The sequence below is a fragment of the Somniosus microcephalus genome, chromosome 6 (assembly GCF_052327205.1).
Source record: "Somniosus microcephalus isolate GS21.2 chromosome 6, FLI_Smic_1.0, whole genome shotgun sequence".
Taxonomy (NCBI): domain Eukaryota; kingdom Metazoa; phylum Chordata; class Chondrichthyes; order Squaliformes; family Somniosidae; genus Somniosus; species Somniosus microcephalus.
In genome coordinates this window covers 65,700,575-65,715,832 of record NC_140992.1, presented here as the reverse complement: position 1 = coordinate 65,715,832, position 15,258 = coordinate 65,700,575, and the positions used below count along the sequence as shown (strand labels likewise).

Genomic DNA, 15,258 nt, shown 5'->3' with positions numbered 1-15,258 from the left:
TATAAGAGGGAGCAACCAGAGGCACCGAGGCCCACAGCCCCGAGACCGGAGAAGCAGCGGACCTGCGCGGGAGCAACCCGAGGCGGCGGAGTATAAGAGGGAGCAACCAGAGGCACCGAGGCCCACAGCCCCGAGACCGGAGAAGCAGCGGACCTGCGCGGGAGCAACCCGAGGCAGCGGAGTATAAGAGGGAGCAACCAGAGGCATACCAATCCAGGTTCCGGGAGAGAGGTAAAAAGTAATCCAAGTGTGACGTCAGCAGGAAGCAGGTAAGTGATTGGTTGGTGAGTATTTCTCTCTTTTCAATACAAGCTTGAATTCTGTGGTGTTAAATTTCTGGGGTCTCTGTGTTGTAGTGGGGACAGTTGGTAAATAAAGCGCCCTAGAGTATACCTGTAACTGGGGTGTTGAATAAATTTTTTAATTAATTAAAGGAGTACGTCATGGCAGGAGAGCTCAGACCCGTGTTCTGCTCCTCTTGCTCCATGTGGGAAGTCAGGGACGCTGCCAGTGTCCCTGACGACCATGTGTGCGGGAAATGCATCCAGCTGCAGCTACTTGTAGACCGCATTGCGGCGCTTGAGCTGCGGGTGGATGAGTTTTGGAGCATGCGCGATGCTGAGAGGGTCGTGGATAGCACGTTTAGTGAGTTGTTCACGCCACAGAGTAGGGCTGCACAGGCAGAAAGAAATTGGGTGACCATCAGGCGGAGCAACAGAGGCAGGCAGGAAGTGCAGGGAACCCCTGCGGACATCCCCCTTTCAAACAGGTATACCAAGTTGGATACTGTTGAGGGGGATGACTTACCAGGGGAAGGCAGCAGCAGCCAGCTTCCTGGCACCAGGGACGCTTCTGCTGCTCAGAAAGGGAGGAAAAAGAGTGGGAGAGCAATAGTGGTAGGGGATTCTATCGTAAGAGGAACAGATAGGCGTTTCTGTGGCCGCAAACATGACTCCAGGATGGTTTGTTGCCTCCCTGGGGCCAGGGTCATGGATGTCACTGAGCGGCTACAGGGCATTCTTAAGGGGGAGGGTGAGCAGGCAGAGGTCGTGGTCCACATTGGGACCAACGACATAGGTAGGAAGGGGGATGAGGTCCTGCATCAAGAATTTAGGGAGCTAGGTAACAGATTAAAGAGCAGGACCTCAAAGGTTGTAATCTCTGGATTACTCCCAGTGCCACGTGCTAGTGAGTATAGGAATAGGAGGATAGAGCAGATGAATGCGTGGCTAAAGAGTTGGTGTAGGGGGGAGGGTTTTACTTTCCTGGATCACTGGGCCTGCTTCTGGGAAAGGTGGGACTTGTACAAGTCGGACGTGTTGCACCTGAACCAGAGCGGGACAAATATCCTTGCGGGGAGGTTTGCTAGCACTGTTGGGGGGGGTTTAAACTAACTTGGCAGGGGGATGGGATACAGAGGGGAGCTGAAATAGGGGGTGATGTGCTGCCAATTATAGAGAAAAAAAACAAGTCAGCTTGGTAGACAGGGCAAATATATAAGGGCAAGGCTGGATGGCATCTATTTTAATGCAAGGAGTCTTGCAAATAAGGTGGATGAACTGAAGGTGTTGATAAAAACATGGGAGTATGATATTGTTGCTATCACGGAGACATGGTTGAGGGAGGGGCAAGACTGGCAGCTCAATATTCCGGGGTACAGAATCTTCAGGCGAGACAGAGGGGGAGGTATAAGAGGAGGGGGTGTCGCAATATTAATTAAGGAGTCAATTACTGCAGTAAGGAGGGATGATATATTAGCAGGTTCCTCTAATGAGGCCATATGGGTGGAGCTTAAAAACAAAAAGGGGGCAAGCACTTTGCTGGGAGTGTACTATAGGCCTCCAAACAGTCAGGGGGAGATAGAGGAACAGATATGTAGGCAAATCTCAGAGAAATGTGCAAATAATAGGGTAATAATAATGGGGGATTTCAACTTCCCCAATATTAACTGGGATAGTCAGAGTGTGAAAGGCTCAGAGGGTGTAGAATTCTTAAAGTGCATCCAGGAGAGCTTTTTGAGCCAGCATGTAGAAAGTCCTACAAGAGAGGGGGCGGTACTGGACCTAATTCTAGGGAATGTGGCCGGCCAAGTGGAAAAAGTGCTAGGGTGAGCACTTTGGTGACAGTGACCATAATATGGTGAGATTTAAGGTGGTCATGGAAAAGGACAGGGATGGGCCGGAAATAAAGGTTCTAAATTGGGGGAAGGCCGATTTTAATAGGATAAGGCAGGATCTGGCCAAAATGGACTGGGATCAGCTACTTGTAGGAAAATCCGCATCAGAGCAATGGGAGGCTTTCAGAAGGGAGATTGAGATCATACAATGGCAACATGTTCCCGTAAAGGTCAAGGGTGGTTCCAAAAACCACAGGGAACCTTGGATGTCAGGGGATATACGAGAATGGATTAGGAAAAAAAGGAGGGCTTTTGGCAGATACAAAAGGCTAAAGACGGAGGAAGCCCTAGAGGAGTACAAAAAGTGCAGGGGGATACTTAAAAAAGAAATTAGGAGATCAAGGAGGGGCCATGAAATGACACTGGCGAGCAAAATAAAGGAAAATCCTAAGATGTTTTATAAGTATATTAAGGGTAAGAGGATAACTAGGGAAAAAATAGGGCCCATTAGGGACAAAAGCGGCAATCTGTGTGTGGAGCCGGAAGATGTAGGAAGGGTTCTAAATGAATTTTTTGCATCTGTTTTCACTATGGAGAAGGACGATGTAGACATAGAAATAGGGCGGGGGGACTGTGATATGCTCGAACATATTAACATCGAGAGGGAGGAGGTATTGGCGGTTTTAGCAGGCCTAAAAATGGATAAAGGCCCGGACGAAATGTATCCCAGGCTGCTGTGTGAGGCAAAGGAAGAGATTGCGGGGGCTCTAACACATATATTCAGGACCACTCTGGCCACAGGGGATGTGCCAGAGGACTGGAGAACCGCTAATGTAGTACCATTATTCAAGAAGGGAAGTAGGGAAAAACCGGGGAACTACAGGCCAGTGAGCCTAACATCAGTGGTAGGAAAATTATTGGAAAAAATTCTGAGGGACAAAATTAGTCTCCACTTGGAGAGGCAAGGATTAATCAGGGATAGTCAACATGGCTTTGTCAAGGGAAGATCATGTCTGACTAATTTGATTGAATTTTTTGAGGGGGTGACTAGGTGTGTGGATGAGGGTAACGCAGTGGATGTGGTATACATGGATTTCAGTAAGGCCTTCGATAAAGTCCCGCACAGGAGACTGGTCAAGAAGGTAAGAGCCCATGGAATCCAGGGTGCCTTGGCACATTGGATACAAAACTGGCTGAGTGGCAGGAGGCAGAGGGTGATGGTCGAAGGTTGCTTTTGTGACTGGAAGCCTGTGTCCAGTGGGGTACCTCAGGGATCGGTGCTGGGTCCCTTGCTGTTTGTGATCTACATAAATGATTTGGATGAGAATGTAAAAGGTATGATCAGTAAGTTCGCAGATGACACGAAAATTGGTGGGGTGGTAAATTGCGAGGAGGAAAGCCTCAGGCTACAGGACGATATAAACGGGTTGGTCAGATGGGCGGAAAAGTAGCAAATGGAATTTAACCCTGAAAAGTGCGAGGTGATGCATTTTGGACGGACAAATAAGGCAAGGGAATACACAATGAGTGGTAGGACCCTAGGAAGTACAGAGGGTCAGCGGGACCTTGGTGTACATGTACATAGATCCCTGAAGGCAGCGGAACAGGTAGATAAGGTGGTTAAAAAGGCATATGGGATACTTGCCTTCATTAGCCGAGGCATAGAATATAAGAGCAGGGAGGTTATGATGGAGCTGTACAAAACGCTGGTGAGGCCACAGCTGGAGTACTGTGTGCAGTTCTGGTCGCCTCACTATAGGAAGGATGTGATTGCTTTGGAGAGGGTGCAGAGGAGATTCACCAGGATGTTACCTGGGATGGAGCGCCTCAGCTATGAAGAAAGACTAAACAGGCTGGGGTTGTTTTCTTTGGAGCAAAGAAGGCTGAGGGGGGACCTGATTGAAGTGTACAAAATGATGAGGGGCATAGATAGGGTAGATAAAGAGGAACTTTTCCCCTTAGTAGGGGGGTCAATAACAAGGGGGCATAGATTCAGGGTAAGGGGCAGGAGATTTAGAGGGGATTTGAGGAGGAACTTTTTCACCCAGAGGGTGGTTGGAATCTGGAACTCACTGCCTGAAAGGGTGGTAGAGGCAGGAACCCTCACAACATTCAAGAAGCATTTGGATGAGCACTTGAAATGCCATTGCATACAAGGCTATGGACCAAATGCTGGAAAATGGGATTAGACTGGACAGGGATTGATGGACGGCGCAGACACGATGGGCCGAAGGGCCTCTTTCTGTGCTGTAAAACTCTATGACTCCTCCATGTTCCTTGACATTGACTGCAGGCTTTCTGGCAGGCTACCCAATGCACCAATCATTTCTTTGTACACCCATCAGCTGCCTTCTGTAGCCTGGCACATCAAAGTCCTCATCTGAATCCTCTGCAGCAGAACTTGTGTGCGACCTCGCCCTCCAGAGAACTGGCACCTGCGCTATCCTTGCCCCTCTCCCCTGCAACGCACATGTGCCCGGAGTCTCACCACGTGCAAATCCCGCTTCTGCTATCCTCTAAGATATGTGCAGTGTCAGTATCATAGGTTAATGAGTCTGGGATGAGTCAATTGAGTTTCATTTGGGGCAATATTCAACTGTTGCCTGTGCCATTTACAAAGTGTCCTGCTGTGGAAAATAGCAGGAAAAGAGTGACCACCTTTTGGATGCCAAAGACCTGCCTGACGCAATTTTTGTGCAGACCTGCAATCAGAGACCCAGTACTCCTGCCCAAAACAGGTCGGAGGCCAGTTGCATATGCAAATCGAGGTCCTATGCCAATAGTAGAAGCCCGTTTGCAATTTTCAAGTACAAAATGAGTGGAGCGTGCACATTTACACTCCACCCATTTGTACCAGGTGGTGAGCAGCCTTACCAGGGACAGTTGGAAGCCACTCGTAAAAACGGCCTGGAACATTTTTGGGGGGAATTTTCGTGAGGCCAGAAGGAACAGGAATACTTCTCCTGGCCCCCCAAAAATACTGCGCTCACTGACGGCCACGGATAGGCCCACCTTCCCATTAGTGCTGACTCTCAGCTCAGCCCGACCATGGCGCTACCGGATTTTCTGTGCTCCGGTTCAGCGGGCTGTCCACTTAGCATTTATTGGGTTCTGGGCACTTCACCAGCTGTAATCTAGTAAGGCCCAAACCTGAAAATAGTTCGGCCTGCCGCTGAAGGATTCCAGCGCCACCGGTGCATCGCAGACTTTGGATTAGAAATTTGGCTCCTTTGTGCCTGCCGTTAGTGCCTCCGGGGGGTGCCAACAGGGTTCAAAGGGCTTATCGCCTGGGGGGGGCCAAAAAAAAGCGCCTCCCGAGAAATTCGGCGAGGCGTTGCTGGCGCACTACCCAATAGCGGTGCGCCCCCGCTGGTAGCATCCTGGGCCGCTGCATCGCCGGCAATTACGTCATCAGCGTGTGCCGCGACCCACCATGTCCCTTTACCACCCCGCAGCAGAAATTCGTCTGCGCCCCGCGAGGCTGCCGTGGGCGATGTGAGCACCAGCCTCACGGGTCGCAAACCGGGCCGCCATTTTCTTTTTTTGGCTGACCTCCAGGTCAGCCCTCCGTGGTGGGCCGTGGCGTGGTCGTGGCCGCCATTGCACAGCCCGGCACTGCATCTTGGTGCCGGGCTGTGGCTGCAGCACCATGCCGCCCTGGTGGCCTAGTGTGGGCCATTGGAGGCCCTGCAGAGTGCGCAACGGCCATCCCCTTTAACTGAAGGGGAGGGGCGTTGAAACGTGGCAGTGCTCCACGGAGCACTGCCGATCGTGCCCCGACATCGCTTTGGTTACCACCCCAACAGGAAGTGGAGCACCCGAGATTACGCTCCACATCCTCTGCGGGGCGGTAAGCCGAATTTAGCAGCTAGGGCGGTACTTCCACGCCGGGCGCTAAATGTCCGGCCTTAACTCGGTTACCGCCCTTTGTGTCTGATTTTGGGTGTATGTTTAAAATTGCCCCCATTGTCTCAGTTTGAAGAAGACTGTGAGCTGCGACATTCCACAGAGTGGCTCATCCAGTTTTAATAGACGTCTTCAATGCCTGGCCTATAAACAAATAATCTTTTTGTCTCAGTGGTCACAGACTGTTGCTTTTTAAAACTGTGTGCAATCATGCCCTAATGCGAAACTGCATGTTTTAGAGTCTGAAAATATGAATAGCCTATATAGCTCAGTAACGACTTTGTAGTTTATGCCTTAAGCAAATGGAGGCATTAAATATTTTCTGTCTGTCTATCTGACTCAATCGTGACTATTATTCACTAGTTAAGAAAGAAGGAACTTTCATTTATATGGCGTTCTATCATGTCTCCAAAATGTCCCTGCGCATTTCACATGTAGGGAAATTACTTTTTGCACACGGCAAGGGCCACAAACAGTGATGACTGACTAAGAGAAGTGGGGGCTGCCAACTGAAACCTTTTCCAATTGTAGAATAAGTTCTGTGTTGTGCAGTTCATCTTTGAATCTCCATTTCTAGACATCAAGGGGCACAATAAAAGAGAAGGATACAATGGGGTTGAATTTCTGTGGGAGCTGCACGCGGCATAACTTCTGTGATGTGCCCACCCAGATCTCTTGACCACAATGGTTTTTCCAGGGTATGGGGAATATTCTCTTCTTTGCATATCAATGCCACAACTGCGCCACTGTGCAGCGCTCTGGACCTCCTGCGCAGCCGGATCACAAGCTTTTCAATGGGAAAAACAGCGCATACACAGTATTTTGAATACTTAAAGGGGCCATGCACCCAAAAAAAGTAAAGGGAACATTGCCACCCACCCCTGTAAGCCACATACTGCAATTTACTATTCTGGGTTTGGGTTGGGGGCAGTGACATGGGGAGAAAGGATGGCCATTGTTATATTTTAAACTTCACTGGCAGATCCCCTTTCCAGGTTAAAACCTCAATGACCAGTTAAGAAAGGTTAACTGGGTCATGTAAGTCTCTTCCAATATACCAATCAATTTTGATAAGCAGATATGTTGGAAATTATGATGGTCAATTTTTGCATGTTCTGATGAGATGAGAGCAGGGATGGGCAATTATTTGGGCTGAAGGGCCACTTAACAAGTTTTGGTGAGCTGTTGAGGGCTGCACACCAATGTTCCCCCTAAGGTGCACATCGCGCACCACTCGCGAGGTCCTGCGCAGGCCACTCACCAGCTCCTGCCACTGGAAGAGATTTTTGCTTTCCCAAATTATTTGCAGAGAGCCCTTAACTCCTATTTTGAAGTCTAGCAGCAAAACCCCAAACAGTTACTGTTGAATCCGTGAATCTTTAGGTAGTGTGTCCTTCAAATAATCGACAGAGACTGCAGAGGAACAATCAACAGGTGTTTACTGGATGAGGGTTGCTCTAAAACTAAACAGTACAGATCCCTACTCAGGGTTATATACAGGTGTGGTCACTGCCGGTACTACAGTATACAGGAGCTGTAAAAAGTAGTTCTCCCCTTAAAGGCACATACACCACAATTCCTCCCCTTTTAGATTAACAGTACCATAACAGTACCATAACATTCATTTAACAATTAACACTTTTAACATGCAACATTAACTGAAAATAGTCCATTTATAAATTCAGTCTTTGGGGCGGCTTCCTGATCCTTTCTGGATAGCGCCTTTCCTGAGTGTCTTGCTCTTGGTGCGGAGGCGATTCTGGCCCCCTGTCATCGGTTGATTCATCAGCTTCCGATTACTACTGTTTCTGGGGTAGATGCTACCTGTATGTCGGGTTCATTACCAGGTACGCGAGACATGGGGTTGACTCGTTTCTGTGACGCTAGGATCTGGTCGACATGGCGTCTCACAATGTTCTCCCCAACATTCACTGTGTACATTAGTGGCCCCTGCCGTGTGCATATCGTTCCTGGTTGCCATTTCTCTGTTCAGTAGTCGCAGGCCAAGACTGGTTGCCCTACATTGAAGCTCCTTGTCGGCTTCTCATTGATGTGCTGGAATTGCTTATTCTCAACATTTCTTCGTACATTTGGTCTGAGCAAATCCAGACGAGATCTCAACCTTCGGTTAAAGAACATCATGGCCGGGGTCTGGTTGGTAACTGCATGTGTCGCATTTCTGTAGGCTAACAGGAAATTGTCCACCTTATGCTGCAGTGGAATGTCGTCATCGCACGTGGCCCTTACGGCCTTTTTAAAGGTTTGTATGAACCTCTCAGCCAATCCATTTGTGGCTGGATGATACGGGGCGGATGTGTAATGCCTTACCCCATTCCTTTTCATAAATTTCCGAAACTCTTCGGACACAAAATGTGGTCCGTTATCAGAGCAAATCTGCTCTGGCAAGCCGTTCCTGGCAAATATGGTCCGTAGGACTGCAATCGTTTTCTCCGTGGTGGTGGAGGACATTTTGATCACCTCAGGCCATTTCGAGTGCGCATCCACGGCTATTAAGAACATTGAGTCCATGAATGGACCAGCAAAATCAATATGCACCCATTGCCATGGAGAGGAGGGCCACTCCCATGGGTGTAGAGGGGCATGTGGTGGTGCATTTTGGACCTTCTGGCATCCTGAGCAGCTCTTTGTCAGGTCCTCGATTTGCTGATCGATCCCCGGCCACCACACAAGTCCTAGCAAGGCTTTTCATTTTCACCCCTCCCAGATGGCCTTCGTGAAGCTCATTGAGCACTCTCTCCCTTAACCTGGGTGGAATTACCACTCGGGATCCACACATCAAGGTCCCCTGGCATACTGACAGCTGTTCTCTTCTGGATGAGAATGCTGGCAACAGTGAGTCGCCATATGTTGGCCATCCCTTCACCGTCAGGTCATTTCGGGTCTCCTTCTCTATATCCGCGTTAGTTATTGGCAAGCGTTCAATTATAGTCGAATAAAATATTTCGACAGGGTCCACTGCTGGTGCTTCCTCCGCAGTAGGCAGTGGCAGGCGTGATAGCCCATCAGCGTTTCCATGCTGTTTCGTGCCCTTATACTCGATTTCATATTGGTTCGCCCCTAGAAAAAGGGACCATCTTTGTAGCTGTTGCGCAGTCATCACCGGAACGCCCTTCTTTGGATTAAAGATGGAGACAAGTGGTTGGTGGTCAGTCAGCAAGGTGAACTTCTGCCCGTGCAGATAGTGGTTGAACTTTTTCACTCCCCACACTAGGCTGAGGGCCTCCCTGTCAATCTGGGCGTAGTTACGCTCGGCTGAGGTTAGTGACCGAGATGCAAAGGCTACTGGCCTCTCCAAGCCGTCCGGGAATTTGTGCGACAGCACCGCTCCAATACCATAGGGTGATGCATCACACGCCAACCGAATTGGTAGTGCTGGGTTGAAATGAGCCAACACCTCTTTTGATGTGATCAATTCTTTGCACTTCTGGAAAGCTCGTTTACATTCGTCATTCCACTTCCAAGGTACCCCCGTTTGCAGTAGGGTGTTCAGTGGGTGTAGTAACGTAGACAAATTTGGCAAGAACTTATGGTAGTAGTTCACCAGCCCGAGGAACGACCTCAGTTGTGACACATTTCCCGGTGCTGGAGCCTTGACTACTGCCTCAATCTTTTCAGGGGACTTATGTAACCCCTCTTCATCAATAACGTGGCCACAATACGAGATCTGCTTCTGGAAAAACTCGCATTTGTGGCGATTAGCTCGGAGCTCATATTCCTTCAATCTAGTGAGCACCTGCTCCAGGTTGGCGAGGTGATCACTGTCATTTTCGCCCGTGACCAGGATGTCGTCCAAATAACACTGGGTCCCTGGAATCCCTTGCAGGACTTGATCCATTGCCCTTTGCCAAATAGCCGGAGCTGATGCTACCCCGAACACCAGCCGGTTGTATTGGTAGAGACCTTTGTGAGTGTTGATCGTGAGGCACTGTTTCGAGGCTTCTTCTACCTCCATTTGCAGGTACGCCTGGGCCAGATCAATCTTAGTGAAGCGTTCCCCTCCAGATAGCGAGGCGAAAATATCTTCAATCCGCGGAAGCGGATATTGTACCGTGTGAAGGACTGGGTTCACTGTCACCTTAAAGTCCCCACAGATGCAAATCTTCTTTGGTTCCCCAGGCGTATTACTCAACGACCTCTTCATTACAGGAATGATGGGTATAGCCCACTCGCTCCAGTCCACTTTGGACAGTACTCCTGAACGTTCCAAACCTTCCAGCTCTGCTTCGACGGCTGGGCGGATCGCATAAGGCACCGGTCTGGCCTTAAAAAACTTTGGGCTTGCATTTTCCTCTATTTTGATCGTCGCTGTTATGCCTTTTAGTGTTCCGAGTCCCTCCTGGAACACTTCTTGTACGTCAGTTAGCATTTTTGACAGTCGTCCAGGTGTGACGTCGTCATCCTTTTTGGCATCTACCGTCAGTGCTTGTATGGAATGCCAATCTAACTGTATCTTCCGGATCCATTCACGTCCTAGTAGTGGTGGTCCTCCATCTGGCAATACATATAGGTCCATTTTTGGTGTTTCCTTGCCGTTGTATATCACGTTCACCCTTATTTTTCCTTTGGGGTAGACTTTTTGCCCCGTGTACGTCTTCAAGATAATCTCTGTATCTCTCAAGGGTATATGTGAGAATAGCCGCTTGTAGTCCCTTTGGTTTATGACTGTTAGGGCTGATCCTGTGTCCAATTCCATTTTCACTTGGACTCCGTCTATCTTGAGCGTGACCCAGATAGTTTGGTGATCCTCCATTTTGGTTACATTATGTAGTTTCAGACAACCCAGCTCCTTGCTTCCGGAGTCTGTATCACTTTTCTGTTCGTCTGAACTACTCTCCGTCACCTTATGTACCTTTTTGTACTTCTCCTGTGGAGGTTTCTTGCTGCTGGTTTTCTTTCCCGACCTGCAGACTCTTATTATGTGTCCTACTTTTCCACACTGTCTGCACACTTGGTCCTTGAACCAACAATCCTTATGGTCGTGTGTTGTTCTGCCGCAGCGATAACACTTCACTGCTCCATATGACATTTCATTTGTGCCATATTCTTGTGGTCTCCGTTGTATCTCTGCAGCGCCCCGTGCGGCTGCTTCGTGTGATACTGCCATGTTGAAAGCCTTGTCCAGCGTAAGATCCTTTTCTGATAGAAGCCGTTTCTGGGTTCCTTCACTTTGAAGCCCACACACAAACTTGTCCCTTAACGTATCTGCTAGTCCCGTTCCAAACTGGCAGTGTTTCGATAGCTTGCACAGTTCCGTTAAATACTCAGCATTACTTTCGTCTTTATGCTGGTTCCTTTTGTGAAACTTAAATCTTTCTGTTATCAGCAGCAGTGTGGGGTTTAAGTGGTCCTGTAGGATTGCCACTATGCTTTCAAAATCCTTTTCCACTGGCTTCCCTGGGGTGACTAGGTTTCGCAGTAAGCCGTACGTTTTTGCACCCATGGAATTCAACAATACCAGTGCTTTCCTGGCATCTGGCACTTCATTCGCTTTGCAGTACACCTCTATGCGTTCTACATATGTCGCCCAATCTTCGACTTCATTGTCGACCCTGCCACTCTTCTGCATCCCTGGGTGTGGTTAGGCTGGCTAAAAATGGCATCTCCCGCGCTCTCCCTTCTTCTCCGCTGGCTCAAAATGGCGTCTCACGCGCTTCCCTTTCTTCTCCGCTGCGGCCCAAATGGCGTCTCCCGCGCTTCCCTTCTCCGCTGCGGCCCAAATGGTGTCTCCCGCGCTTTTCTTCCCCCGCGGACGCTGCTCAGCCCTTGAACACCAGCCGCGCTCTGCGCATTTTCCTGCGCGCTTCTCTCTTTGACACCGCTCGGTCTTCAACCCCGGCTGCGCCCTGCGCGCTTCACCCTCTCTCGTTGACGCCGCTCGGTCTTCAACCCCAGCTGCGCCCTGTGCGCTTTACTCTCTCTCTTACCCGTCGACGCTGCTCGGCCTTTTTCTGTGCCGTCGGTCGGCTCCCACCGCCGCTGTCCGGGAAGGGTCTGCGCCGTACCTGCTGCCAGCCCGCTGCGCTGGATCGTCGCGGCTGGAGAACCAAGCCCAGCTCTCCACAGCCTCCTCTGCCTGCTCAAGTCCTCTCAGGATGGTCGACGCTCGCACTGATGGAATCGGCCTTCTTCTGCAGAGTTGCAGGTAGGTTCGAATCACCTCGTCGCCAATGTTGAATCCGTGAATCTTTAGGTAGTGTGTCCTTCAAATAATCGACAGAGACTGCAGAGGAACAATCAACAGGTGTTTACTGGATGAGGGTTGCTCTAAAACTAAACAGTACAGATCCCTCCTCAGGGTTATATACAGGTGTGGTCACTGCCGGTACTACAGTATACAGGAGCTGTAAAAAGTAGTTCTCCCCTTAAAGGCACATACACTACAGTTACCAAATGGCACAACTAGATTTGTCTGGAGTACATGATCCCATTTAAAACTTTATTTGTACACTTTTTTAAGTTCCTGTTATCATTGCAAAATATGTAATATTTTGGTGTACATTTTCTCAGAGCGTGTAGTTTTTTTTTCCAAATTCACCTTTTTTCAATTTTTCTCCGTGTTTGCTTGAGCTAACTTTATCAACGGCCCTTCACTCTGCTATAAAAAACACCAGAAACCCAAGCATGAAGAAGTTGTATGCTAGAGTGAAAGTGAAAAAGAGAGAGAATGAGTGTGCATATTTGTTTTGGGGAAGTGGGTACATAAAAGGTTCAAACTGGGATGGGTTAACTGTGGAACAGTGTTAGCTTAAGGGGATGGGTTTATTTATTGTATAAACAGGCTCTTAATTTGACCTCATTAAATATCAAACTGACTTTTTGATCAAGTCACTATATCAGCAAAATTTGTTGAGGAATTATTGCTCTTTCTGATGCATGGGTGGATTATTTGCAAATGCTTCGCTTTTTAACTTGAACAAATAGTATAGATCACTAAGACCAAAAGTGGAAGGGGAGAAAATACCTTTTCTTTTTTTTTTAAATGGAAAAAAATAGAGGGGTTAGGTTTCATCTTCTGATACTTTTTATACACATAAAATAAATTTCAACCACAACTGACGAGAATGTTTTTTTCTGCTAGTGAGGTAATGCCTGAGCTCTTGTTCGGCCTGGCAATGCACTCGATTTGTTACAAAGGGATGGTCGGAATTGGTTGTGGTTAAATATGCAATAGGGATAAAAGCGGATTAGCGTGACTGACTTTCAGAATTGCACATCTCCATCAAGAGGCAAAAACAAACACCAAGCACTAAATCGGTTTAGGGGCCGCGCTGCCATTAATAAAAGGTCCTCACCCAGGGGGCCAGGGTCCAATCCGCGACTCCCAGCCGCTTTCTGTCCACCTCAGCCGTCAGTCTCTGTATCTTCGCCGACTGTCTCGAAGGCCCATTGCTGCCTCAGAGACGATGACCCGCCTCCTGATGTTACGTGGGGCGGGGTCAAGTGCAGCGGACGTTCAGCCTCGAAGCCACACCTTGGCGGGCCGGATACAGCCTGTGGGGCTGTATTTTACCCGCCACTGGATTAGAGCATCCTGGCCTGTTCTCATCTCAACATTTGTAGCATGTTAACCATAGCTAGAGCCATAAACCTGGCTTTCATGTTTTCATAAGGACTGTCTCTGCAGACTGCTTGACTAGTTTCACAAATAAAGTGACCTATTCATCTAGCCTTTCAGGCCAGTTGGGGGACAGTTTTATAATACCTGTGGTGCCAGTGCTGACAGTTTCTGTCTGTGAGAAGGCTCTGTGGCTTTGCTTTCTCATTGAGCTGCTTTTGCAGAATTCAGTGTTAACCCCTAAGGTTTCCCAGAATTCCATAATGGGGTTCAAGAGCCCACTGTGCTACAGTCTGTTCTACTCCTTTGATTTCTGTCACCATTATTAATCTTACAGAATTTGTACTAGATCACACAGTATTAAGGATCTGCAATCTCAGTTCAAGAGATTAGCATTGTTAAACTTAATTCACATGGAATGGTTATACAATTCTGAATTTTAAACAACACAAGAATATTTATTTTTGCTCCTAGAGTCTTGAGGAGAAGGTAAAAAGTCTACAAAGTTGCAAAGAAGTAACTGAGCACAAACTGAAGGAAGCCAGTTTGGAGTCACAGCAGGTAGGAGAATGTGCTCTGTGAGATACTTGTTTTTGTAGCCCTTATGTCCTACATTAATAAGACGTCTTATCAATCTTATGAACATTGGGGCAGATTTTGTGGTCGGCGGCATACCTACGGAGTATGCTGCCGGCATCTGAATAGAATACATACTTACCTGATGGGGGCCCTCCTTCGTGAATCATAGGCCAGAATTTTCAGAGGTAAGAACGGGTGGGTTGAGGTGTGGGGGGAAAGTGAAAGTAGAAAAAATGTGATCCCCGACTCCAACCTGTCCACTTTCACCTTTCACTCAGGCGGTGGGGGGTTCGGCGGGCTGCCAACCCGCTGCCAAGAGGAGGGTTGACATTTTACATATTTCTGTATAATGAAGCCTGAAGCCTCTACTTTAACCTGCTGTGCAGGTTTTACTGCAGGCAGCCAGGAATCCCGGGGCTCGGGATTCCCGATGGCTGCAACGAGGCAGCCTCAGCCTCAGGGAGCAATCCTTGTGGGCTGGGAGGAGCAGGAGTGTTTCTTCCCGGCCCCCCAAGCTCCTGCACCGCCCCCCGGGATCGGGGCATGAACACCCCCACCGGGATCAGACCCCGCCCCGGGGACCGCAACTGAGCTCTGGGGTCGGGGATTGGCCCCCTCGTCCGAGTTCCCCGCATGACTAGAAGCCAGCCTGTCAATCAGGCTGACCTCCGGGCATGGAACCCGCCTCTGATGTCGCACGCACGCTGTGCAGTTAAAACTCCACAGCGTGCCGGGAAACCCAAACTTCCGGGTTTCCCGGCATCTCCCGGGTCCCCCCCGCACCGTGCGGGTTGGACCCAGGAAAATCTAGCCCATAGAATCATAGAACTTTAAGGCACAGAAGGAGCCGATTCAACCCATCATGTCTGTGCTGTCTGAAAAAGCTATCTAGCCGAATCCCACTTTCCAGCTCTTGGTCGGTAACCTTGTAGGTTACAGCACTTCAAGTGGATATCCAAGTACAGTAAACTCTTGTTTAAACAGCACTTAATCATCCGGAATACTTTAATAACCGGCAAAATAGATAACCGGTAATCTTGCCGAATCCATCCAGCATTCGTTTTGCCGAGTCCGAGTCTCC

At 48.9% G+C, this 15,258-nt stretch overlaps 1 protein-coding gene across 3 annotated transcripts in view; it reads left to right on the top strand.

Moving 5' to 3' along the window:
* ccdc150 (coiled-coil domain containing 150) overlaps positions 1-15,258 on the top strand; it is a 133,096-nt gene that overhangs the window by 102,999 nt on the left and 14,839 nt on the right. For 2 of the 3 annotated variants that reach the window (XM_085990314.1, XM_085990316.1), the window contains one exon: positions 14,073-14,159. The exons of the other annotated variant lie outside the window; for it this stretch is intronic. In XM_085990314.1, coding sequence (XP_085846440.1) covers positions 14,073-14,159 — 87 coding nt within the window. The remainder of the gene's footprint in view (positions 1-14,072; positions 14,160-15,258) is intronic. 3 annotated transcript variants of the gene reach the window in all.